The 24,328-nt window shown below is 56.0% G+C and overlaps 7 protein-coding genes across 7 annotated transcripts; 3 read left to right on the top strand and 4 right to left on the bottom strand.

The window, feature by feature from the left end:
* Positions 1-21: 21 nt before the first annotated feature.
* On the bottom strand, positions 22-2,999 carry QBC33DRAFT_512647 (uncharacterized protein; the record flags this gene model as incomplete). Its single annotated transcript, XM_060425922.1, has 6 exons — positions 22-44; positions 167-274; positions 385-444; positions 531-633; positions 1,029-2,388; positions 2,455-2,999. The coding sequence occupies 6 exons, from the start codon at positions 2,997-2,999 to the stop codon at positions 22-24; spliced, it is 2,199 nt and encodes a 732-aa protein (XP_060286191.1).
* Positions 3,000-3,582: 583 nt separating this feature from the next.
* QBC33DRAFT_529776 (uncharacterized protein) lies at positions 3,583-5,346 on the bottom strand. Its single transcript, XM_060427170.1, has 5 exons — positions 5,016-5,346; positions 4,701-4,940; positions 4,587-4,622; positions 4,085-4,530; positions 3,583-4,013 (listed from the first exon to the last, which is right to left on the bottom strand). Exons 1-5 carry the CDS (start codon positions 5,028-5,030, stop codon positions 3,878-3,880), a joined length of 873 nt encoding a protein of 290 aa, XP_060286190.1. The 5' UTR covers positions 5,031-5,346; the 3' UTR covers positions 3,583-3,877.
* A 100-nt stretch (positions 5,347-5,446) lies between these two features.
* Positions 5,447-5,803, top strand: QBC33DRAFT_556397 (complex 1 protein-domain-containing protein; the record flags this gene model as incomplete). Its single annotated transcript, XM_060429725.1, has 3 exons — positions 5,447-5,524; positions 5,580-5,611; positions 5,680-5,803. 3 exons carry the CDS (start codon positions 5,447-5,449, stop codon positions 5,801-5,803), a joined length of 234 nt encoding a protein of 77 aa, XP_060286189.1.
* Positions 5,804-8,724: 2,921 nt separating this feature from the next.
* QBC33DRAFT_307693 (general substrate transporter) lies at positions 8,725-10,917 on the bottom strand. The gene is made up of 6 exons (XM_060423455.1): positions 10,648-10,917; positions 10,462-10,587; positions 10,300-10,403; positions 10,097-10,243; positions 9,187-10,034; positions 8,725-9,120 (listed from the first exon to the last, which is right to left on the bottom strand). Exons 1-6 carry the CDS (start codon positions 10,809-10,811, stop codon positions 8,932-8,934), a joined length of 1,578 nt encoding a protein of 525 aa, XP_060286188.1. The 5' UTR covers positions 10,812-10,917; the 3' UTR covers positions 8,725-8,931.
* Positions 10,918-12,703: 1,786 nt separating this feature from the next.
* Positions 12,704-16,371, top strand: QBC33DRAFT_602904 (muts domain V-domain-containing protein). Its single transcript, XM_060432163.1, has 2 exons — positions 12,704-13,575; positions 13,638-16,371. The coding sequence occupies exons 1-2, from the start codon at positions 12,819-12,821 to the stop codon at positions 16,214-16,216; spliced, it is 3,336 nt and encodes a 1,111-aa protein (XP_060286187.1). The 5' UTR covers positions 12,704-12,818; the 3' UTR covers positions 16,217-16,371.
* Positions 16,372-16,436: 65 nt separating this feature from the next.
* On the bottom strand, positions 16,437-19,372 carry QBC33DRAFT_529762 (putative maintenance of ploidy protein mob2). The gene is made up of 4 exons (XM_060427169.1): positions 19,137-19,372; positions 17,509-17,840; positions 17,344-17,455; positions 16,437-17,283 (listed from the first exon to the last, which is right to left on the bottom strand). Exons 1-4 carry the CDS (start codon positions 19,148-19,150, stop codon positions 16,746-16,748), a joined length of 996 nt encoding a protein of 331 aa, XP_060286186.1. The 5' UTR covers positions 19,151-19,372; the 3' UTR covers positions 16,437-16,745.
* Positions 19,373-19,616: 244 nt separating this feature from the next.
* Positions 19,617-23,603, top strand: QBC33DRAFT_446529 (uncharacterized protein; the record flags this gene model as incomplete). Its single annotated transcript, XM_060424380.1, has 5 exons — positions 19,617-19,877; positions 19,940-20,931; positions 21,286-21,298; positions 21,768-22,793; positions 22,872-23,603. The coding sequence occupies 5 exons, from the start codon at positions 19,617-19,619 to the stop codon at positions 23,601-23,603; spliced, it is 3,024 nt and encodes a 1,007-aa protein (XP_060286185.1).
* Positions 23,604-24,328: the final 725 nt, after the last annotated feature.

Genomic DNA, 24,328 nt, shown 5'->3' with positions numbered 1-24,328 from the left:
CGCAAATGCCGCGCCGGTCCCTCACCCCAGCACCAGTTCATATGCTATGATGAGAGTATTGATGACTATTAGGGGTACTGGAAGCGGGCGGATACATCAAAGGTTAGCCCTAGAGGATGGGAACGGGAGGGGCGAGGGCAGAGGGTTGGTTATGGTTTCCACTCACTTCTCATAAGTGTCCTGACGCTGGCGATGAGGTTGATGACCTTTGCCTTGGCGCTCGCGTCCGCATTCTGTCCGAAGGCGGGGTCGTAGGAGGACGGGGAAAGGTTGACTGGAGAGGGGGCCACGGTTAGTAGGAGATTCCCCCGCTGGCGGATGGCCTCCCCAGCACACTGGGAAGGCAGCACCGGAGCTGGTTCGGACTTAGGGGATTGGACATACTTCTGGCTAGGAAGCGGTCTTCGGAGAGGATGGCGATTGCGTTGACGAGGAGGCACGCGACTACGAGGGGTGGTTAGCTTCGTGGTCGCGGTCGCGGTCGCGGTCTCGGTCGTGACTATCGGGACGAGATGGGAGGTTCGTCTTACCGTAGATCAGGCCCCCGAACATCTTAGTGAGTGCAGGCGGAAATGCTGCGATTGTCGAGGGGCGCTTCGGCGGCGAAATTGTGCCTTCACAACAGAAGAATGACTTGTCGCAATGGAAGCTTCGGAGTCCTAGGCAAGCAAATGCATGTGGTAGTTCTGGCCATTTGTTCCCAGCTGAGCTTAGTCAGGCGGGTCCAGAGCCCACCTAGCTGTCGGCGGCAGGCACACGGATAATCGTTTAGCCGTTAAAGCCTAGGTAGTGGAAGTTCCTAGGTCCCGTCGGGTCCTACCTCTAACCCCAACCCTAACCCAGTGAAGTCTAGAGTGACATCTCATCCATCTTCGAGGTGTATGCTATATTGAATATTCCACGCAGGCCTAAAGATTCCTAATGCTCAACTCATCTCCAAAACGCAAAAAGATTTCCTCATCTGATTGGCTTCCAGAGTCACCTCCATTCTCTCTCTCCACCATCTCAACTTCATTTAGCAGTCTAACCCTTTCCTCCATGACTAGGTCAACCCACTTCAACTCGGCCACCTGCCTCCTATTGACCTCAGCCTCGTGAGCCGAGAGCGTCTCCTCCTGTCGCTTCTTCGCGTCGCCCATGAGCTCCATCCGTATCGCTAGTTCATCCTCCTGGGCGTATCTGAACTTCTCCAGCTCGCTGTCCCTCCACTGCTTCCAGGCGTCCATACGCAGATCATTCTTCCTCTTATACGCTGCCATCGCGGGCCCCACGAGCTCCGGGCCGCCCAGCTTATCTGCCCAGAACTGCTCCAGCGCAGCCTCATAATCCTTCTCCAGGCGCAGTTCCCACGCAACCCCGGCGCAGTAGTAGCGGTCCCACTCCATCTCGCAGTCTGCGACCGCCGCGGCGACCGCGGCCCGGCGGGCGACACGCTCGGCGTCGTGCTCGGCGGCCAGCGCGGCCCTCGCGTGAGCCGCCCGCCGGGCATCTGCCTGGCTCTCGGCGCTGTGCGCCTGCGCGACCGAGGCGCGGTGGAGGTCCTCGAGGTCGGCGAGGGTGCGCCCGAGGTCCGCGTAGCGCCTGTCGAGGGCGACCCTGCGGGCCTCCTCGGTGCGGGCGCGCTCCTCGGCGGCGCGGCGGCGGCGGTCCTCGCGGGCGCGGTCCTCGCGCCGCCGGTGGTCCTCGTCGGCGGCGGCCTGCTCGGCCTCGAACTCCTCGACCAGCCGGAGGGCCTCGCGCAGCTCGCGGGCCTCGGCGTCCTCCTCGGCGGTGCGGGCCTCGCGGCGGGCCCGCGCGGCGCTCTTGTGCGCCTCGAGGGCCTCCATGTTGCAGCTGCAGGTGCACCAGGGCGCGCCGCAGACGTAGCAGAACTGCGCGCCGCAGCGGCACGTCATGTGCTGGCAGGCCTCGCGGTGCTCGACGAGGACGGAGCACTTGTGGCATCGCCGCCAGCCCTCCTCCTCGGCGAGCCGGTCGGCCAGCCGCTGGTCGTGGTCCTGCGGGCAGTTGGCGTTGCTCGGGTGCGCCGCCTGCCGGCAGATGGTGCAGAGGGAGTGGCCGCGCCGGCACCGCGCCGTCTTGGCCGCGCGGTTGATGTGCTCCTTGCGGATCCATTCGCCGCAGTCGGGCTGGCTGCAGTAGATGCGTGACTCGACCGGGGTCCCGAACTCCTCCGCCTTTTTCTTGTAGTCGCCGAGCAGGCCACCGCGGATGTATTTGTTGATCGTCCGGAAGGGTATCGGGTTGAGGCAGCACTTGGGCGGCCATTGCGCCTCGTTTTCGATCGCCGTCCGGAGGAGCCGCTCGAAGCACTCCTTGCAGTAGTAGTGGCACACCGTTTTGACTCTGTCCTTCGGGGGGATGTCTTCTAGGCAGGAGACGCATTCACTTCGCGGAACGTTAGCGTACGGCTGTGGCACGACTTAAGAAGCCTAGGGGTGATGTGATACTCACACTGGCCCTTCCACCGACTCTTGAGATGCTGGCTTGATGTGTTTGTACACGAATTTCGTGAACCCGGTGGGGCTAGGCATATCATTGCCCGGGGGAGCCTGATTATGACCTGTGGAAGTGGTACTCTTCTCCTCTCTGGGCTTGTTCCCGCCGACGACATGGCGTAGAATCCTAGATATGCCGAGGCGGGAGCGTCCATGAGGTTTGCTTGGACCTGCGCCAGCCGGGCCCGGAGGGGGCCCTGGATCGGGCCCTGGAATTGAAGCCATGATCTCGCTCCAAGCCTGCTCCTCGCCAGCCTTTCCTTTGTCCTTCCCCTTGCTGGCGATGTTGGCTTCGGCGTCTCTCGCTGCCGCTTCTTCGCGCCGCGCGGCTTGTTCCTCCTCGGCCTTGATCTGCTGCCGGATGTTGTCCAATGAGGCTACCACGACGGCCATGATGGTCTCGGATGTAATGTTGGGGACCTTGGTCAAGGCCTCCGGCGGTTCATATTTCGTCCAGTCCACCTCCTCGCCAGCGCTGCTGGCCGTCAAGGATTGCTCCATAGTAGAATGCACAGCGGTTGCACTTTGTAACAATGATCAAGTCAATTGGGCACTACTAATGCCCTTGATCTCCGAATAGAAATGGGTCTGGTTAGTCCAGGGTAAGGTGAACAACACACCGATGTTGATCACCATACAGTCTCGCATAGTTTCCCTCATCACCGAGTTTAAAGAACCTCAAGAATAAACCATAACATTAAACGCCCGAAAATGGTGTTAGATGATGATATCTAGAGTCTAAAGCGAAGGCACGAGGCTGAGAAGGCGGGGAATGCAGCTAAAGACAGGAAGCTTTACTTGAGCCACCGAGCGAGGCTCTCTCGTGACGCCCTCCATCATTTCAGCCGTACAAGCCTGCTAAGAGCAAGTTGGTCACCGAAGCTGCCTTGGATATCCCAACCAGCGTCTGCATTGCCCGACCGACAGCCATAGGAAAGGCATTATCGATTATTAGAGCCAATAGCAGCTCGACTAGAGGCAACACTGAGAGATCACTGGTTATTCGCGAAGCTGCCCCTTTCGGTTGTGCTGAAGTTGACTTTGAGGCAGTGCAGGATAGAGCCTAGGACAGGGGTTCCCAGGGTGGACAGGGGTTCCAGAGTGAGTGCATGGGGGCCTTTTAGTGTGGCGCCCTCCATTGCCCAAGATACTCCGCCTCCAAAAAGCATGCGCAATGCTGGAACTGTAGTAATTGTTTGTTTGTTTGTCTTTTCGAACGAAAATCTTACAACACGTGGAAATTCCCAATGGCAACCGCTTCAGTCTATGAAACCCGTCGAACCCGCACACTTGCTCCTTCTCTATTGCTCCCTGGTCTGAATTGGTCAGGGCAATTCCAAAGTCGTTAACAGATCAATAGAAAATCTCCCCTCTGCCGTTCACAGTTTCGATGCATCCTTGGCGGTGAACTCAATCTTGTTGGTGACCGTTCCAACCCCCTCGAGCTCGACTTCTACGATGTCGCCGTCCTTCATCCACAGCTGCGGTGTCCGGCCCATGCCAACTCCCGACGGACTAGAAGGACGAGTCAGCGATGACGGTTCTACAATGGCTTGGGGCGGGATCACAATTGCATATGCACTCACGTTCCGGTGAAGATGACATCTCCCGGCAGCAGGGTCTGGCCCTGGCTCAGGAAGGCGATGGTCTTCTTGACGCTGAAGATCATGTCGGCGGTGTTGCTGTCCTGCACCGTCTGCCCGTTCAACTTGGTCGTGATCCTCAAGGTCTGGGGATCCTTGATGACCTTGCTGCTGACGATGCCCGGTCCGTATGGCGCCCAGCCGTCGAAGCCCTTGCCGAGGCCCCACTGGCCGCCTCCGCGCTTGAGCTGCCAGTCGCGGTGCGAGACGTCGTTGCCGACGGCATAGCCAAGGACGTGATCCAGCGCCTTGGACTCTGGCACGTCGGTACACCTCTTCCCGATGATGATGACCAATTCACACTCGTAATCCAGCCCGCTGCCCTCCTGAGCCAGGGGGTGGACTGGGACGGCGTCATGGGGGCCGGCCAGAGACGTCAACGGTTTGAACTGCCTGGTTGTTAGCATGAAAGCAAGAACAGGTCGTTTCATTGCTGGGCACCTACAAACAGAACTGGGAATTGCGGGATGGGCAAATTGGACTACATCTCCTTGTCAGCACCGATTCTTGCTCCGAGCAGCAGTAAGATTAGGATGCTGCAATGAACAGGCCTACATACCTCTTTCGCATGGAGTGCGTAGTTGAGACCCAGGCATCTGACTGTCTTCACCTCTTCCGGCGCCAAGGGAGTGAGGAAAAGGCGGATGTCGGCCACCTGATCAGTTACTTCGTGCTTTCCGAAGATATCGCCCTTGATGACATGGGCCTGTCTGGCCTTGGAGATGTCAGACACCCCCCTCGGGAGGATGGCATCTCCGTAGTAGGTACGGCCGTCCCTGGCTAAGAAGCGGACTAGGCGCTGCGTTTCGCGTGAGCAAATCGATCCCAAGATATCTATCTGTTGTCAGGGACGGATGTCCGAACTTGTACTTACAGAGAAGGAGGACATGGTAGGCAATGATTGGGAATGAGAGGCGGATGAAAGTCAGGAGAACGGATGATAATCAATAAAACTTTGTCTCTCTCACGAGCACCAAACCGAACATAAGTAGAACAAACAAACGAAGACAAGATGTCAAGTTGATATCATGTTTCCCAAGTCCGAGTTACATCCGGTTGCCAACCCATACTGTGAATGCCGTGCTCCCAAGTGTCCCTCTTTTTCGGCGTTAAATGCGGGGGATCCGCTCCCGCCAAATGATCGCCGAGAGCCCATGACAACGCCAATTCCTTCAATAATAGGTCGCAGCATTTGCCGACCCCTCGCAGTCACCCTGCAGACGCCGCCTAGTGCACTGCATTTTACTACCTAGGTAGTGAGTGACCCAACTCTTTCGAGAGCTTTTAAGCTCTTCCCATCCAGAAATGCGACTGTCTGGTCTGCAGAGGGAGGTCTTGGCCCTCTATCGCCAGTGTCTGCGTGAGAGCCGCAAGAAGCCAAGAGTAAGAGAAGGATTTCCCACCACTTATTTGTTCAACACACTTACATATTTCCAAGGACACACGGGGCCATTTCGAGTCTTTTGCTCGGTAGGAGACACACACACACAAATCAAAACAAGGCCATATAGACAATCTCGGCTCACTCCAACCACTAGATCCGAGTTCGAAAAGAACATCCACATTGACAAGCGAGACTTTGCAGCCATCGAGTTCCTCGTGCGCAAAGGCCGTCGTCAATTAGACGTGTACGCGTCCCCGGGGATTAAGGATATCAGATGATGCTCGCAGTCGATGTTGTTTCTGCCGCTCCGCCGGGCGCGGCCGAGTAAAAATTGTCCGGTTCTCCAGCTATAGACCTACGAGGCCCAGGCCCTTTTTTTTTCTCTTCCTCTTTAATAATAGTACCAGGCTGCTTGGATTCGCTCGACATGGCAGTCCGCGTTTTCGACCCAAGGTCCGTCGCTGTTCCGTCCCTCCGAAGAGACTTGCAGTGCCAGCTTTCCCGAATATTGGCCGTGTTCAATCCTTTCACCGATTCCCTGGAGACCTCCAGAAACAGCACCAGGGTTTCTTTTCCTCCTACGTGGAGCAGGACAGGTCCGAGGCAATGAAGTTGCCGAGAACTCGCCAGCGCCACCCAGAGGGCCAATGCTTCAAGGGTGACGTTGGTGTTGGGTGGTTTTCAGGAGCCTCCCGATTCAAGGACGTGGCGCAGAATGCCAGCCAGAGAGCAGAACATCCTGGAATTGCCTCTCCAATGGCTTGCAAGAACCACAAAACTAAACAGCGACACGGCTATTGCCATTCGCGAGCTTTTTGTAGACGCCAATAGTTGACGCAGGGGAGAAAAGGGGATCAGTCCATATGATTGGGGCCAGGAGGACAAGTCTGTTGCAGCAACGCCCTCCGTCCTCACTCGCACTGTTGGAAAATACGGGTCCCGCGATGGACAACGCTCAGGCAGTTCGCGGGAGGGGTGGAGAGATACGCCGTGCGAATGGAGGCGCTCCGTCTAATGCTCGCAGTGGACAATTTCGCCGCCGGGCTTGATGCCATATCAGCAGGATACGCACCAAAGAAGAAAGGAGGAGGCAATTGATAGAGTGAAATTCGCAGGACAGCATCGCCTTAAGGCACACAACATCACCCTAGTCTCCGTTTCGGCCAACCCTGTTTTATAGCTGGGCTCTTTGCAGATGAACTCCCGGGTCAGATGACCAAGAAAGCATCCCGCCACGAAGCATGCCGCCGTTGATTCACATTTAGTAGCACACTCGGTTGAGACCAAAAAACGGGACCGAGGAGGAAAGGAGGAGTATTCATGATGAAGACATTGCCCAGAAGCCGACTCCCAAGACTTGGTGCCAAGCAGAGTGAGAGTTGAGATTGCCAACGCCAACCTACTACCATGCTTGGACTCCTTTTAATTGGCATATGCTCAGAGGTTGCTTCTTGTCAAGATGAAGATGTCAGACGGCTGCCCCTTAGGCTGGTTACATGCGACTAGCACCGTACCAACAGTCGACCCGGCATCGCCAGCACCTCGAGGGGAATTAGCGGAAGGGGGAGCATCAAGCCTGTTGCGTCGACGCAGACATTTAAGCCCGCGGACGACCAAGCGGTCTCCCCCTTTATTGCCAAATCTCGAGGCCCCATCTTCCGATCTGGACCAAACTTGAGAATGCGAAGCAAGGAAAAGGGGCGTCAACCGTATGCCGGTACAACTGACGAATCAAGTCTGAAATTGATTCCAGGATGCCGATGGGATATGCCCCATATCTTAAGATATTTGGTCGACGATGCGCGGAAGCTTTAGGGTGTTTTCGGGCCTATCTTAGGGAGCCGCTGAGGCATCATCAACAAAACAAAAAAAACCCTACAACACCAAGGATTCGCTGGTCGTCACCGACCCAACTACTATGTTGTCCCTCACTGGCTTGTCATGGGAGAGCGGACGGGATCCCAAGTTTTCCAGTGGGTATGGTCGTACATGAAATATTCCTTCCGAAATAGCATTTTTATAGGGTGATTCCCTCATCTGCATGAGCCGCATCTACTTCCAGCATCTACTTCCAACCATGGCTACATATGCGGGCAGCCGACTCCGCGGATGCATCAACAGTCTATGTACTAGGGGGTGCCTTAGCAGCAATACTCGTCTATTTCGCCCTACACATCGTGGAGACAACGATGAGTGAATACCGGCCCACGCCCCTAGATCACTTGAACCAGCGCTGCATGTCTGGGGGGGGACGCTTTCGAATGTTTTCTCCAAGGGATAGAGGTCTGCGCCGGCGTCAGTTCCTACTTCCTAGCAGGTCTAAGGGTCGACGCCTCAGAAGTGATGCTGGCGGACGACCCCGGCCGAGAAGCGATCGGGTGACGGAGTCATGGCCGACGCGCGGTTAATTCAGATCACCCCGATCTCCACGCAGTGCTTACATTCGCTCCCCCCGACTCCTAAAGCCCAGATCAAAAGCCAGACGCCCCATTGGTAGAAGGGAATTACCGGGGTGACTGCGTAACCTGAGAAGGAAGAGGCGAACCATTGTGCAGATCCATCAGACCGGGCGCCTCGATCGGGCCCCCTTTCGTCCGTGCGGGCACGGGGGACCTACCGTTCGTCTATTTCTGGTTGTGGGGTACCGCTGTAGGATGGTGATGCCTGTACCACTCCTGCTGTGGGTTGCTTGAGGGGATCCTTCAGGAATCAACGTGATGTTGTTTGGTGTAATATAGGTATATTACACTGAACTCGGGCCTCGGGGCAGGTAAAGTAGAGTTTGAAGGGCTACGCCGAGAATATGCCCGTTCTATGTGTTGGAAATCACCTTGTCTCCACGGTTCAGCGGAAACAAAACAGGTCGCAGATGGGGATGGGGTAAATTCATGTGGGGAATGGTCAGCCTTGCAGGGTGTGCGATCTGAGGATGAGGATACTAGCCCCAAGACGGCCTGGAGGACTTTCGGTTCTGCTTGCCGGTTATACAGCATGATGGTGTGGCATGTCCATCGGAGTAGGTAATTGTGGGGACCGGGAGGGGGGAATAGCTTCTTTGACGGGCAACATGTTGGAACGGACTGATATCTATTACTCTCACGATACTTTCCATTATAGATATTTTACGAAACGTATCCGTACTGTTGCGCCCTTTCAAGCCCCTATTGATGCAATGGTAGAATAAGCATGTACCTAGTCACAACTCTTTTGGTAGAATGAAACATGTCTGTAACTTATTAAAATAAACGTCGTACACCCGCCTAAGAATTGCTCTACAGGTGCCACCTCTACACGAGCGAATCCCGCCGGGAAAGAAAAAAGATAATGAGAATCTTGACTAAGTCTACACATGGTAGCACATTTTGCCCCCCCGTCCTCATGGTAGGATCGGGACAGCGAGGTCGCCTTATACCTTCTTGTCGGTAAACTCCTCCGTGTGGCTGTTGAGCTGCACCTCCTTCTCGACCTGGTGGAAGTCGAGACGGGCAACTTCTGCCTGGTCGCCATCGATGACCTTGGCCAACTCCTCGAGTGTCGGGCCCCTGGTCTCGACGTACATGAAGTAGACGAAGAGGAGCTCGAGGAAGATCCAGCACTGCGGAAACGACACAAGTCAGCGAATGCAAGTCGGGGGTTCAGGGGGAGAGGTGGGCGAGCTTACGGTGTAGATAAGATAGAACTTCCAGGTGTGGCCATCGAAGTAGTCGAAGGCGATGGGGTTTGCATAGATGTTCAGGGTCAGGGCGGCCTGGATGGAGACGTTCAAGATCATCAATCCCTTGGCACGGAGCTTATAGGGCAGGATCTCAATGGCATATCCGACCAGGAGACCAGACCAGGCAAGGGAGTACATGACGCTGAAGAGCCAGATGAAGACAATCATGGCGTAGTTGGCACCTGGCGCACCCTTCTCGTCGTAGAGACCGGAAGTCAGCGTCCAGAAGACGAAGGTGACGAACATGCCTCCGGTGGCAGCCAAGAACATCGGACGACGGCCAACCTTGTCCACAAGCAGCGCCATGGTGACCGAGACGATGAGGGACAGGCCAGTCTGACCGCCAGAAAGGCCGAGCTTCTGGTTGGGGTCAGTGACGCCGGCGGTGTCGTAGAGCTTCGAGGTGTAGTTGGAGATGATGGCATTGCCGGACCACTGGGAGAAGATGCCGAGAGAGAGGAGGACGGCCAATCTGTATCGGTTGCCCTTGGTCTTGAAGAACTCGCTATAGCTGCTGGTCTTCCTGTGCTCCAGTTCCAATCTGAGCGTCTCCCTGATCTCGCGATACTCGAACTGCACGGTGGGGTGGTTGGCGTTACCGTTGCCGTGATATTTGGCAAGGATTGCGAGAGCCTTCTCATTCTTGTCGTTGGCGATCAGGTAACGCGGTGACTCGGGAACCCAGTAAATGAAGGTGAGCTGGATGACGGATGGCAAGGCCTGCACCAGAGCCGGGATTCTCCACGACCACTGGTTGTGAAGATAGTCCGTGCCGAAGGAGAGCCATGCGACAACTAAAAGGGCAGTGTAAGCAACGGTGCCCGAGTGAAAAGCGTTGGACGAGCGCAGCACTTACTAAGGGCTCCAACGTTCCAGAGACAGTTGTAGACAGTCGTCAGACGACCACGGTGTTGCGGGTGGCAGAGTTCGGTTAGCAGCATGGGAGAGGAGATCTGGCACAGACTGTTGCCGAAGCCGAGCAGGACACGTCCGCCCATGAAGGCTGTTCCCCAGGTTAGACGGGATCCAGTACAGCTGCCAGGTTGGCTAGACACTTACTGCCGAGGTTCTGGCAACTGCCCTGGAGGATGGCACCGACAATCATGATACAACAGCCGATGGCGATGGGGATCTTGCGCCCAATGTTATCCGTGAGAATGGGGCTGAACGAGAGAGTAAGCAAGCGGTTCACGGAGGGTATAATTTTTTTATGGCACTTACACAAAGGGGATAGAGACCAAGCTACCGATCTGGTAGAGGGCACCAAGCAAACCGAGCATGGATCCCTGAGGGTCACCGAAGAAGTCCTTCCAGGACTCGAAGTTCTGGACGCTGTTGAAGAACATTCTTGAAGGAAGTCAGCAACCCGCACGCACACAACAAGGAACCCACAATCTTCAAACTCACCCATCATAACCAGTGGTCGCCGAAGCAACACAGAGGATGATGGCGTAGAAGTAGAGCTGGCGAAGACCAGCGTCCTTGGTCCAGTCGACCTTCTCGAACTGTGGCGCCTCCTCCTGCGCCTGGACGGTTGCCTCTGACTGAGGATTCTTTGAGAAGATGCCCATGGTTGAGGCGTGTGAGCCGGGGCTCAATAGGGGCTGGATAGGTAAGGAGTAGTAGCAGCTAAGTCCTGGCTCCGATGGCCTTCAAGGGGAGGACTGGGTTTCCAGAAAACCAGGAACTTGCGATGATGAACACAGGAAACTAGGAAGGAAAGAAGAAGGTCGCATGGTGCGTCCGTGAGGGAGATATATGGGAGCGTCGTCAATATAGGGAATATGAGACAGAGGCGGCCGATCGGACCGGACAGTCGGTCGCAAGATTCAAATTGGCCATCGGAAGGGCAATGTAGGAGTCGGACAAGTGAACGTAAGCGGGAATATAGCCAATATCACCACACAGGCAGTATTCCCTCGATGGAGATCAACACCCCCCGGGGCCCCTGGAAAGGCCGAACCAGAGGTTTGCTTCGGACGGCAAAGAATTATGCAAATCTGAACTTCCTTGGGCCGCCATTAACTCGCCCAAGCGCAACCAGAAGCGAAATGCACCGGACAAAAAGGCTAATGGCTGATATGAGACCCCAACCTGTTCTTCCGTTTTGAGCTGGGGATGCAGATCAATCCTCTTAGGGCAGACAGACCGTTGGCTTGTCAGGCACTAGGAGGAAAGGAAGCCACTTGGTCCTCGTGAAGATCCTCCATGCGTATGCGTGCGGACGGAGTAGTGTAGCATTTGACCGAGCCTTGACCGGGCGACAAGGCGTCGTTGTCGCAATCCAGGAAGAAGCGAAATCGAAGTTGTGGGGTACGGGAACTATGGTCCTGAGCCGCGTCGCGCGCTTATTGGTATGCATTGGCATACATAGTAGTATGATGTCGCCTACATAGTACACATGCACTATGTAGTTCGCCTCATATCCGATGGGTGTCTCTTGTTACTATATCGGGGGTTCTGGAGCAGGCGAGAGGGCGCACACAGCTGCTTCTGTTGGTCATTTGGGATCTCAACCCTGCTAACTCTGAATTTCGGGAACATCGACCTGCCCACACCCAATCAGGCATTAATTACAAGACTTATGTGTGCCTTGCCGATCATAGGTTGGAGATGTGACAATTAGATGAGCGCATGATTCCAGGCCTATTCAGTCCACTTGCGACGACGAACTGCTCCAGGTGCGAAGACGGCAGGTCATTGAAGATATATGCGGAAAACCGGTCGCTGTCGGACTCGATTGCCCGCAATATTATAGTTCTAGCTGGTCGGTTTGTATGTGCTTCACGGAGATGGACAATTGAAGGAGGGACAACTTAGGCGAAGAAGGCGCGATTAACGGTATTGGTAGACGGAACGGCAAGCTGAAAGTGCCGCACCGCAGACGTGGGCCAGATTGACGGGAGGCGCTGCTGTGCCATGCGGCGGCGCCGTTCAGAGTCGGTTTGACAATCAGGCTAAACGGCTCTGTTCCTAGGGGAGGGAAACGGGCCCACTGTGATTCTGTGACAAGCAAACAAATTGAGACATTTTCCTCGGTCACTCGACCAGTTTCAAAACAGCAGAGATACCCAAGCTTTACAAAGGAGTGTCGATCGCGCGTCGCGTCTCTCAGCGCTCGAGATGGAAGATCATATAACGGGCAAACAATCCTCGTCCACAAAGGATTGGGACAAGCAAGCGTGCAGCTTAAGAAGGGCGCCCCTGAAAAGTTTCCATTAACAGTTGCCAATTTTCAGACGAGAGCTGGGAAAGCTAACCTATCGTTGTCAGTTCGCATGGGGGGCAAGAGACGAAGCTCGGTCTGTTGTTGATGGTTTTGCCCCTGCATTTTCTTGATTTTCTTGTGCCCCTTTCCATGTTGCTTGTGGTACCTGACTGAGGCTACCATCAAGCTTTCTCTGCACGGACCATGAGCTCCTGGCCCCTGCAAGCACTTAGTCGCGTGTGGTTGGCGCGTCAAGCTTCGAAATAATTATGTATCTAGACCGAATGTGAAGCGCGTCTTAGACTCCGCCTTAATGACCGTCCAAGACTCCAACGCGCTGTGACATCACCACCACGGTTGCCATAGCAAGATGGCAGGTTCACAAAAAGCTCCTGTGAAGAAACAAGCCTCCCTCACCAGCTTCTTTCCTTCGAGGACGGTTAATGGCTTAGCCTCCACTCAGAGCCACGATGTAGGCTCGTCGCCCCCGAACGAGGCCAGCGTCGAAGCTCCCCGAAAACGGCCGCTTGAAGAGGATACCGACAACGGGAATGAGAACCTCGACAGAACAACCAAGCGTCCCAAGGCTGACACCGTCGACGGTGACAAGAGTACCTTCTTTCCCAACGACGCCACCCCAAGGACGACCAAATCTGCACCAAAGTCATCTGCTATAACCGATCGTTATGTCTACGAGGCAGACCGCTCGAGCGCGAATAATATCGACGAAGAGCAAGTGGAATACGAACCGTTGGAAAAGCGCAAAAAGGATGAACTGCATAAGAAGTTTGTGAAGAAGCTCGGGCAGGCTGACAGCATGGCCCAAATCAAGAGGCGAAACCTGTATACCGACGGGACTCCTGCTTTGGATAGCGAAGAGGCCGAAGCTGCTGAGGATCCCGAAGAGGACGAGGCTCCAGTATCTGCTAAATCGCGGAAGAAAGGGGCAAAGACAGGCAAGCTCACGCCCATGGAGATCCAGTTCCTAGACATCAAGAGGAAGCACATGGATACGCTCTTGATTGTCGAGGTCGGATACAAGTTCAAATTCTTCGGTGAGGATGCTCGGATTGCCGCAAAAGAGCTTAGCATCGTTTGCATACCTGGGAAGTTCAGGTACGACGAGCGTAAGTAATACTCGCCGTTGACAGCCCGGAGTCCCCTTTCTTCTAACTCAAGCCCCGTCCAGATCCTTCGGAAGCCCATCTAGACCGGTTTGCCTCTGCGAGTATTCCTGTGCACCGCCTCCCAGTTCACGCCAAGCGTCTCGTTGCCGCAGGACACAAAGTTGGCGTTGTGAGGCAAATCGAGACAGCAGCGTTGAAAAAAGCAGGGGACAATCGAAACGCACCTTTCGTCCGGAAACTCACCAATGTATACACCAAGGGAACGTACGTAGACGAAATTGGCGAGCTCGACCAATCCGGCCCGCAGGCGGGTGCACCGTCCGGGGGTTATCTGCTCTGTATCGCGGAATCTAAAGCCAAAGGCGGAGGCACCGACGAAAAGGTCGATGTTGGTATTGTGGCCGTACAGCCTGCCACTGGCGACATCATCTATGATAGCTTCGAGGACGGTTTCATGCGGAGCGAGGTCGAGACCAGATTGCTCCACATTTCTCCCTGCGAGTTCCTCATCGTCGGCGAGCTCACGAAGGCTACTGACAAGCTCGTCCAAAACCTCTCGGGGAGCAGCACCAATGTCTTTGGCGACAAGAGCCGCGTGGAGCGAGTCCCCAGGAGTGAAACGATGGCCGCAGAGGCGTATTCCCATGTCACGCAATTCTACGCAGGGAAGACGAAGGACAGTGATGAGCGTTCTGCCACCCTCCTTGACAAGGTACTGCACCTACCTGAACTTGTCACTGTCTGCCTCTCGGCAATGATAAACCATTTGACCGAATATGGACTGGAGCACGTATTTAACCTCACGAAATATTTCCAATCATTCACCACGCGCCAACACATGTTGATCACCGGCACGACACTAGAGAGCCTCGAGGTTTACAGGAACGCAACGGATCATTCTGAAAAGGGCAGTCTACTCTGGGCGCTTGATAAGACGCAAACTCGCTTTGGTCAGCGACTCCTGAGGAAGTGGATCGGTCGACCATTGCTAGATCAGCAACGGCTGGAAGAGAGGGTATCTGCAGTCGACGAGCTTCTCGAGGGCCAGTCAACCGCGAAGGTCGACAAGCTGGGACACCTCCTTGGCGGTATTAAGGCCGACTTGGAACGGAGCCTCATTCGCATCTATTACAGCAAATGCACTCGACCAGAGCTGCTATCAACCCTGCAAACTCTCCAGAAGATTGCTTCCGAGTTTGCCCGGGTAAAATCCCCAGCGGATACAGGTTTCAAATCGGACCTCCTCAGCGAGGCGGTCTGCTCGCTGCCAGCCATCAGTGATGTTGTCATGGCATATCTTGGGAAGATCAACCCAGAGGCGGCACGCAGGGATGATAAGTATGCCTTCTTCCGCGATGACGAGGAGACCGACGACATCACAAACCATAAGATGGGCATCGCGGCTGTTGAGCAGGAGCTTGATGCACATCGCAAGGACGCAGCATCCAAGCTGTCCAAGAAGACCCCGGTGACCTACGTGACCGTATCCGGTATCGAGTACCTCGTTGAGGTCTCAAATGCGGACCTCAAGAATGTCCCACCCTCCTGGGTGAAGGTCAGCGGGACAAAGAAGCTCTCGCGCTTCCATACGCCCGAGGTGATTACACTGATGGCCGAGCGGGATCAGCACAAGGAAGCCTTGGCCGCCGCGTGTGACACCGCATTCTCGGCCCTGCTGGCTTCGGTTGCGAACGACTATCAACCCCTCCGCGACGCCGTCGCCTCACTTGCAACCCTAGACTGCCTCATGTCGCTGTCAAAGGTGGCTGCCCTTCCCGGCTACTCCAAGCCGACCTTCCTTCCGGCATCGGCGCCGCCCACCATCAGCGTGACTGAGGGCCGCCATCCCATCGCGGAGCACACCCTCCCAAACGGATACATACCATTCACGACGTCGCTCTCATCGCCTGCGCCGCTAGCGCAGCTGATCACGGGCCCCAACATGGGCGGCAAGTCGTCGTACGTGCGCGCCGTGGCGCTCCTCGTGCTCCTCGCGCAAGTCGGCTCCTTCGTCCCCGCGGCGGCGATGGAGCTGACGCTCGCGGACGCGATCCACACGCGCATGGGCGCGCGCGACAACCTGTTCGCGGGCGAGAGCACCTTCATGGTGGAGGTGTCGGAGACGGCGGCGATCCTGCGCTCGGCGACGCCGCGCAGCCTCGTAGTCCTGGACGAGCTCGGCCGCGGCACCAGCACCCACGACGGCGCGGCCATCGCGCACGCCGTCCTCGACCACGTCGTCCGCGAGACCCGCTGCCTCACCCTGTTCATCACCCACTACCAGAACCTGGCCCGCGTCGCGGCGGGGCTCGGCGGCGGGAGGGTCCGCTGCGTGCACATGCGCTTCACGGCGAGGGGCGGCGGTGGCGGGGCGGAGGGCGGGGAGCGGGAAGGCGAGGAGGAGATCACGTTCCTGTACGAGGTGGGCGAGGGCGTCGCGCATCGGTCCTACGGCCTCAACGTCGCGAGGCTGGCGAGGGTGCCGCGGAAGGTGATAGATGTCGCGGCGCTCAAGTCCGCCGAGCTGGAGGCGGAGATCAGGGTCCGCAGGTTGAGGGGCGCCGCTAGGCTGATGGGCGATGTGCTCGGCGGCCGGGCGGACCAGCTGGACCAGCTGATATCGGGTATTGAACAGCTGTAATGTAATAATATCGTGGGAGGTTTACCGTTGCCCTGGTATGGGGCCTAATATTCAAGCATCCTACTTGTCGAAGTTCCCGAATGGTCTCCTTCACCCCCTTTCACAAAAAGATATAGCACTACGGCGAGAATTTAAGGAGGATGTCAGGATTTCCGTTATCCACGGTAGCAAGAACGCATACATAAAGGCACCATTCATGAAGGGCTTCACTTCACTCCATGCCAGAATCAGTAAAATCCGCTCATCTACGGCACGTATCGGAATTTCGACGGCGCGGGAGAATCATCTTCATATGTGTCCTGATATCGCTCTTTGATCGCTATGGAACGAACTATAAAAAAACACGCAGTTCAATTGTGTGCCCGACATAAGAAAGCGCTCCTGTAGATATACCGTTGAGGACGGATCCCCTTCAAGACTGGCTGACCCGCGCCAGTAGACAAGAGTCGGGAATTTAGATTGCTTCCGGCGAGGCCCTAAAAAAGGGCCGCTTCTCAGCCCCCAGCTCGGCAGCAGTCCCTGCCGCTTTTCAAGGGGCCACGCCGGCCAGCTGCAGAAGGCGCTCGCCGACGGGTAGGTTCGCGTACGAATAAGCCTTGGACTCGCGCGGGAAAGTTCCGAGGGCGGCCCAGAGGTCGATCAGCGGCTGCATCGGCTCCAGGTCCGCCGGTCTGAGGAGGTCCAGGGTGGTGGCGGTGAGGATGAAGTGGCTGAAGCAGCTGTTCATGGATTTTTCGAGGTTCATGTGGAACATGGGGTCCTCGAAGTGCGTCCAGTACAGGTGGGCGTAGACGCGGAACATCTGGCGGAAGATGGTCTGGCAGACGTCGAGGAAGTTCTTGGGGAAACCGCTGCGCTTGCCGACCCAGTCTTCCTCAGCGCCGTCGGTGAGGAGCGGAGAGCAGAAGGCAGGGTTGTCGGCGAAAGAGATGCCCGTCGCGTCCGTCGGGAAGATCCTCTGGTCGTCGATCTTGCCGGAGATGTAGCGCTGCACGAGGCTCAAGTACTCGCAGGCTGGAATCTCGCATGGCTCCAGGCGGGAGTTCAGCCAGGTAAAGGAATGGTTCCTTTCCAGACCCAGTTAGCCAAGGGGGAATGCGGGCGGAGTTAGCCAGGTAGTGACTTACGGCCCAGCAGACATCTTGGGGCATTTCCTGGGATTGCAAATGGAGAAGCCATCCCCCTCTTTGTCGTGAACAAGACGGATGAAAGTAATGAGGATGCGCCAGTGCTCGACAACTATGCCATCCATGGTCAGCTTTGATCTATCATGGTCCCTCTCCGATACAAACCTTGGTGAGCAATCCACTCGCCCATTTCCACCGTCTTAGGCCGGGCACTGAGTGTCATAAAATTCCCCTTAACAATGTGCTTTGCATGGGCTGCGTTGAGCCATAATGGCTTTGGCATTGGGAGGTGGTAGGAGGCCAGAATCTCGTCGGCGGTCGGCATTCTGCCGCTTGATTGGTCCATTTCAGGGGTATCGTCTAGGGGGAGAGAGGTTTGCTGAGCGGGCAGACTAGCTACCGGAGTTGTTGAAGGCTGGCTTCCTTCAGGAAGATCGATCGGCGAGCCACGGTCAGGGGCGCTGGGGGTGACTGGACTCTTGCGGAAGTGAGCATTGCTATTAACGAATCGATTAGCATCTTAAGAGTCTGAAACTGAGCTTAGAAGGCCATCGCAGAAGAGAACAGCCGATGCTAATGTAGCAGAGGGAGCTGAAGTGGCAATAGGGAGTATGATGTACCTGGTAAAGGAAACGAATATAGAGGGAGCAGTGAGAGATGGCGAGGGTGAGATGGTAATGCCACTGAGCGATATCGCTCGGGCAGATTCTTCATCATAGGAAACAAAGCCTCCTCCAACTGAATCTGGGCGAGGATATGTGGATATCTGCCCTGTTGATTTCCTATCTCGAAGGATGGAGCGATGGGCACCTTACGGGCGCCATCTGAGCAGCACAAAAGCGGCGATCATGAAGCCGGAGATGATCTGGCAGGGTTCTTCACCAGGAGAGGCCTCTACCAAGAGCAAAACCATCATCCAAACTAGGGCAAAAATCAGAGGCACCTGAACCCTCATTGTAGCTAGCTTTGCAGTATTGTAATGAAGTTTTGGACAAATTTTGTGGATGGGTCTGCAAGGTTGGGTGTGGGAGATGGAATTTAATATGGGAGATGAGGCTCTAACCAGTTGCGAGGTGAATCTCAGGTGTGTGAGAGGGGGGAGGCATTCCTGGCCTAGAACTCTGTACTCGCCAACTAGGAGACCATAATGCTCCGAGGCGGAAGCACACCGGGGCGGCACATCAGGGCAGCACACCGGGTACCCAGCTGGCCCTTTTCATGGCCGAAAGGGGTGAGCATGACCGGACAAGGCCAGGGAAAAGCCACGGTCCAAGGCCAAAGGCCTGTAGTCCCTGACCACAGGGTATGCCCGCCATGTTTTTGGCTGCCCCCTTCTTTCATGGCCATACCCGAGTGTGGTTAAAAGGAAAGAGAGAGGAAAAGAATACCGGTGCCAAAGCTGTTCACCACCCCTTTAGTTGCCCATCCAGGCCAAAAGAAGCCAAACATCATCGTCTATAAGTCCTCGCACTAAGGGCACTCGCCCCTCTTGCCTGCCCACACTTGACTGTATTGGGGTGGGCATGTTTAGATAAAGTCAATCAAAACAATGCCAAAGCCAATGTAACGCGCACTGGCGGACAACAGATGCCACATTCCCTGCTAGGGCACATTGCCCTTGAGGTCTGCAGCACGAATGCTTCTGAAGAGGGAGTAAAGAGTTGTTCCTCTGTATAATATGACCACTACAGCTTGCAGCTTACAGCCTCACTTGAGGCCAACTGCCCTTGGGTTGACAGTTAATGGCAGACATGTGAAACATTTTGTTAACCAAATCGCATTCTGCTACTCACATTCCAGAAAACATGTTTGACCTGGCGGGGAAACAGGGGGAGGGAGGTAACCACACACAGATGTGAAAGTGGGCAGCGCCGTATAACTCTAGGGAGATTGAAAAGATAGGGGAAAATAACAAAAATATATCGCTATATACTCTGGGGCAAGTTTGAGTGGGACAATTCTCCCATGACAATCAGAAATGATGGCGCCTATCCATTCATCAAGGCGCATAATAGCTTGAAGGTCGGGCTCAATTATATGGAGGTGACAATAGGGTGCATTAATTGCACTAGGTTACCCCACACTTGAAGAAACCGCGCCACACTCTCTGTGCGAGGCCGGCAAGCACCAGCCTCACCTATTCAGCCTTCCCATCCAAATTCACTCTCCTTTGGGAAATACGGGATACAACAAGCTCCTTGCTCCCTGCGCCGGATCAGAAACCGAGACACACACAACAACCAGGAAATAAGCTTGCGTTTCTCTGCGCAAATATGTCTTCTGACTCGGAAGACCATGCTGCTGATCTACCCGATGAGGGCGGTGACGACCTCTTTGGAGATGAGGGTGGCGACGATGCCCTCTCACAGTCTGATCATGGACGCGCCCTGAGCGACCACGAATTGGCCTCCGACCGAGGAGATGACTATGGTGGACTCCACGATGAGGATGACGAGCCACCCGAGATGAGGAACAAGGTGGTAATGTCGATTCCCATGTATCGCCACAGGATACCCAAGTCCAAGAACGGCCAGGTATGTTACGGCCTCTAATATCCCCACTCCGTGGCTCAGGAGGCTGACAGACGGCAAACCAGTTGCAATCGCTACGAGTTCCTCAATTTCTAAAATGGAACCCCGAAGAATACAAACCCGACACGTGGGAGCCGAGTAAATGGGATACAGAGAATGCCCAGTCTGCGAACCCCATTCCCGTCGTCCGTTTCCGACGTGATGCTGCAGGCGAGATGCAGAGCAACGCAAATATCTTCAGGTGGAGCGATGGATCTGTCACCATGTCCGTTGGCAGTGAGCATTACGAGATTCAGACCAAGTCGTTGGCGCCCCCCAGCAACCAGCCATACCAAGAGCTCCAGGATGCCCATTACTACACGGCTGCAGCGCACCTGGCAAGCAACTCGCTTCTCATCGTTGGCCGCGTCACCGAGCAGTATACGGTCAGGCCGAATAAGATGGTCGAGGACGACGCGTTGGAGCGCTTGCAGAGGAAGCTAGAGGCGGCCAAGGCGGCCAGCGCCGAGGAGATGATAATCACTACCAAGGAGGATCCAGAGCTGCGGAAGAAGCAAGCCGAGCTCGCGGAGAAGGAGCGCATGAAAGCGCAGCGGCGTCGCGAGACAGCTGCGGCGCGCCTTGACGGCGTCGGAGCCCGATACAACCGCGGCGCCCTGTCCATTGGCGATCTCGAAGGCCGGCGCGGCGCGGCGGGAGGCCGGAAGAGAGGACAGCAGGGCCAGTCACGGAACAGGAACCGTAATGCGGAATACGATTCCGATGACGACCTTCCCGCAGGCGCCCGGCGTGTCGACGACTACGTGCTCGACGACTTCGCCGTCGCCAGTGACGAGGAAGGGAGCGACGAGGGCGATGACGATGATGAGGAGGAGATCATCGACGACGACGAGGAAGAAGAGGAAGAGCTGCCTCGGCGGAAGAAGCAGAAGACTGCCGAACCTGCAGATGACGAAGACGCCGAAGGAGAGGCTGACCTAGATGATATCGATGTGCCTGCGGCTGCTGAGTCGTCTAACCGACGGAGACGGCATATCATTGATGATGATGACGATGAGTGAGGCTATGGGAGCCTGCATTACTTATCCTTGGGCATTAAGAACGGCCGTTTGTAGTATATAACAGCAGAAGGGGTCACATTGGTCGCGGGGCGTTGGGCAAAATTTCCGGAAAACTAGAGTCAAAACATGAGATAGTCTTTCTCTTTCTCTTTCTCTGGCAATCCTAAGCTTTGATGAAACAGCGTTGCAGAACTTCTATTACTATAGATTTCGTGGCTACGATGTCTTTTCTGGAATTGGTCGTTCGTTTACATATTCCATAACCCTGCCTTAATGCCGGCGTTGACTCTATCTTGGCAAATCCCAGCCGGTAGATGTACCCTGGACAATTTCACATGCCAACCGCAGAGCACCGCGCTAACCGTGGTCAACTGCTTTAAATCCTCTGGGGAAGCACGAGGCAGGACCTTAAGTGCGACCTCTCGAGGTTTACGTTTGGGTTAATCTTTTCGTAGATTTAAATTGTTCACTATCTACCGGGTACCTAGGCATTTCTAAGGTACCTAGTCTGTAAGTCCCCGTCTGCCGGGAAACAAGTTGTGACCACTCAGATGTAGGTTTCCTCTGCTGACATCCCAACCTTCCTCTTCAATCTGTGTGACTCGACAGCTCATTCTTTCAACGTGCAAGCCCCAGGGAAGTCGGACAGTTCAAATGCTCCCAAGTACGACGTCGCCTCAACTAGAATGGGGTCGGTGATAGTTGCAGTCTGGCGCATTATCGTGGAGATATTCTTCTTTTGGTATAGGGTAAGTAGACTCCCCTCCCTCCCCTCTCTCCCTTCCCTCCACGTAAATGCTTCGCCAATCTCACAACCCGCGCCTCTTTTTAGAAATTCCGCCAATGGATCCACCGCCGCTCGCCGATCGAGCTATGGGTTGACATACTCCGGAACGCCGAGGTCTACGAGGACTGGGAGGAGGCGGCCCTGCACCTGGATAACCTGCTGTCGCTGGACCTGTGGCGCAACAACCCGACGTCGCGCTACTACGACTACCGGCTGATCAACGAGCGGCTGGCGGGGATAGTGACGGCCCGCGACGAGGGCAACGCCCACGCCCTGGTCAACCTCCTGCGCTCGGGGCTCGTGCGTAACCTCGGCAACATCACCGCCCCGAAGCTGTACAACCGCTCCTTCGCCGGCACCAAGTTCCTGATCGAGGAGTACATCACGCAGGTTGCCGAGGCGATCGACGACATCGGCTCCCTGCCCAGCGGGGACCGGTCCGGGAACAACAACAACAACAACAACAACAACAACAACAATAACAACGGCGGCGGCGACGACGGGGCGGCCCGGGCCAACGGCGGCTGGGAGGGCCTGTCGACGCAGGTGAAGCTTGATTTCGTGCACGACACGAGGCAGGCGTTCGGGCGGAGCACGCTCGTGCTCCAGGGTGGCGCCATCTTCGGCCTCTGCCACCTCGGCGTCGTCAAGGCCCTGTTCCTCCGGGGACTGCTGCCGCGCATCATCACGGGCACGGCCACGGGGGCGCTGATCGCCGCCCTCGTGTCCATCCACAACGAGGAGGAGCTCCCGGCCGTGCTCAAGGGCGACGGCATCGACCTGTCGGCCTTCTCGGGGAAAGCTGGCAATCCTACAAATGATAGCCACGACAATGGCCGCCAGTCGTTTTGGACGCGGTGGCATACGCTGGTCAGGAGGGCGCGGCGGTTTTGGCGGGAGGGGTACTTCCTGGACGTGAAGGTGTTGGAGGACTGCGTGCGGACGAACGTGGGCGACCTGACCTTCGAAGAAGCGTACAACCGAAGCAAGCGGGTGCTGAACATCACCGTGGCTACTGCTGGGCAGGATGGTGTCCCAACCCTGCTGAACTACTTGACGGCTCCCAATGTGGTATGTTTTTGGAAGATAATCCTGTTTCTCTCTCGCGTTGCAGCTGTCATAAGACACCGCTACTAATAAGATTTTCAGCTCATATGGACCGCTGCGGTTGCATCCAACGCCTCGTCGGCGTCATTATATGGACACCGAGAAACGACCGTCCTCTGCAAGGACGCGCATGGGAGGATCGTCCCGTGGAAACCCGCCAATACGGCCTATTTCCGGCATTGGACACACGCGTCCTATTCGGACCGGGAATCCCCGCTGCAGCGCATAGCTGAGCTGTTCAACGTGAACCACTTCATCGTGTCCCAGGCTCGGCCCTACCTGATTCCGTTCCTGCAGAGCGACATGCACGGCCCGTCGCTGCTGGAGACGCACAACAAGGCGGCGACGGTCCGGTCGTTCCTCGTCAGGATGGTGGGTCTGGAGCTCCGCCACCGACTGCGCCAGCTGGACACGCTGCACGTCCTCCCGACCGGCATACGGCGCTTCCTCGTGGACGAGACGGTGCCCGGCACGAGCATGACGCTGGTACCCGAGGTCACCGCGGGGGACTTTGTCCGGCTGCTCGAGACGCCCACGCGCGAGACGCTGGACTACTGGATCCTGCGCGGGGAGAGGAGCGTCTGGCCCGCCGTCGCGGCGCTCAAGATCCGGTGCGCCGTCGAGACTGAGCTCGACCGCGCCTACCAGCAGGTGCGGCGCCTCAAGGCAGGCGGTCTGAGACGCAAGTCCAGCGCCGGAATGGCAGTTCCGGCGACCCTGGGTGGGGACCGAGGGGCCAGAGACCGGCCCAATGGCATGGCGGGCGGATATTAGCATGTGTTACCCCGTCGCCCGCCGGCGACCTATGACGGTCGAGATCGAGTGGAGTGTTGTCGCAAAAACCCAGCTGTGCAAGGGGCCTAATGGGGAAAACCTGGGACAACCCTGCCCAGGTTGCTCTGCTTCGATGCACATGCATGGAAGCTTTCTAGAAGGCAGCAGCCATATGGATCGGCACTGACAACACACGATGACATGGGGGTCGGTGGATGTCGATCGTTAAGGCTGCGAGACAATTTAGTTCGTTCGGATACGATCCTTATGATGACAGGAGACTAGTTGTTTCATCATATGCAGTTAGTTGTCCGGATCTTGAGAGCAGCCAGCATCGGTGGCTGTCAAGGCTGTATACGAAATACGCCTGATCCTGCAATGCGGTGAGAGAACGAGATGATCGCCCCGCCCCGCCTTGCTCTGCCCTGGGGGGGAGGGGGGGTTGACAGTGGCAGGGGTCGGGATGGAGTCCTACGTCCGCACATGCAGCTCTCGATCTCCCAACCTTGTACATGCATTATGCATCAGGGGACGGGGCAGCAATGCGTGCGCCGTTTGGGTAGGAGAAATTATGTTGATCACTTGGCCAAGGTCTCGGTCTCTAGAAGAGTATTACGGAGGTCGTGCTGCTACATACCTGGTCTCTTCAGCTGCACATTTAACAGCCGCGGTTATGTCTTTTCCTGTTTGTATTGTATTATGCTAATAGACATGGTCGTGGTTAG

The sequence above is a fragment of the Phialemonium atrogriseum genome (assembly GCF_030411735.1).
Source record: "Phialemonium atrogriseum strain 8032-3 unplaced genomic scaffold QBC33scaffold_5, whole genome shotgun sequence".
NCBI lineage: Eukaryota > Fungi > Ascomycota > Sordariomycetes > Cephalothecales > Cephalothecaceae > Phialemonium > Phialemonium atrogriseum.
The sequence above is the reverse complement of the archived record's forward strand: the minus strand, read 5'-3'. Positions and strand labels throughout refer to the sequence as shown.

Coding starts and splice junctions, on each gene's coding strand:
- QBC33DRAFT_602904 (XM_060432163.1), top strand. CDS start 12,819: ATGGCAGGTTCACAAAAAGCTCCTGTGAAGAAACAAGCCTCCCTCACC. Junction 13,576..13,637: donor GAAGTTCAGGTACGACGAGC/GTAAGTAATACT, acceptor AGCCCCGTCCAG/ATCCTTCGGAAGCCCATCTA.
- QBC33DRAFT_529762 (XM_060427169.1), bottom strand. Junction 17,456..17,508: donor CGAGTGGATTGCTCACCAAG/GTTTGTATCGGA, acceptor TGGATGGCATAG/TTGTCGAGCACTGGCGCATC. Junction 17,284..17,343: donor CCCAAGATGTCTGCTGGGCC/GTAAGTCACTAC, acceptor GGGTCTGGAAAG/GAACCATTCCTTTACCTGGC.
- QBC33DRAFT_529776 (XM_060427170.1), bottom strand. Junction 4,623..4,700: donor ACGCACTCCATGCGAAAGAG/GTATGTAGGCCT, acceptor AAGGAGATGTAG/TCCAATTTGCCCATCCCGCA. Junction 4,531..4,586: donor CGCAATTCCCAGTTCTGTTT/GTAGGTGCCCAG, acceptor ACAACCAGGCAG/TTCAAACCGTTGACGTCTCT.
- QBC33DRAFT_307693 (XM_060423455.1), bottom strand. CDS start 10,811: ATGGGCATCTTCTCAAAGAATCCTCAGTCAGAGGCAACCGTCCAGGCG. Junction 10,244..10,299: donor CAGTTGCCAGAACCTCGGCA/GTAAGTGTCTAG, acceptor CCTGGGGAACAG/CCTTCATGGGCGGACGTGTC. Junction 9,121..9,186: donor AGTTCTATCTTATCTACACC/GTAAGCTCGCCC, acceptor TCGTTTCCGCAG/TGCTGGATCTTCCTCGAGCT.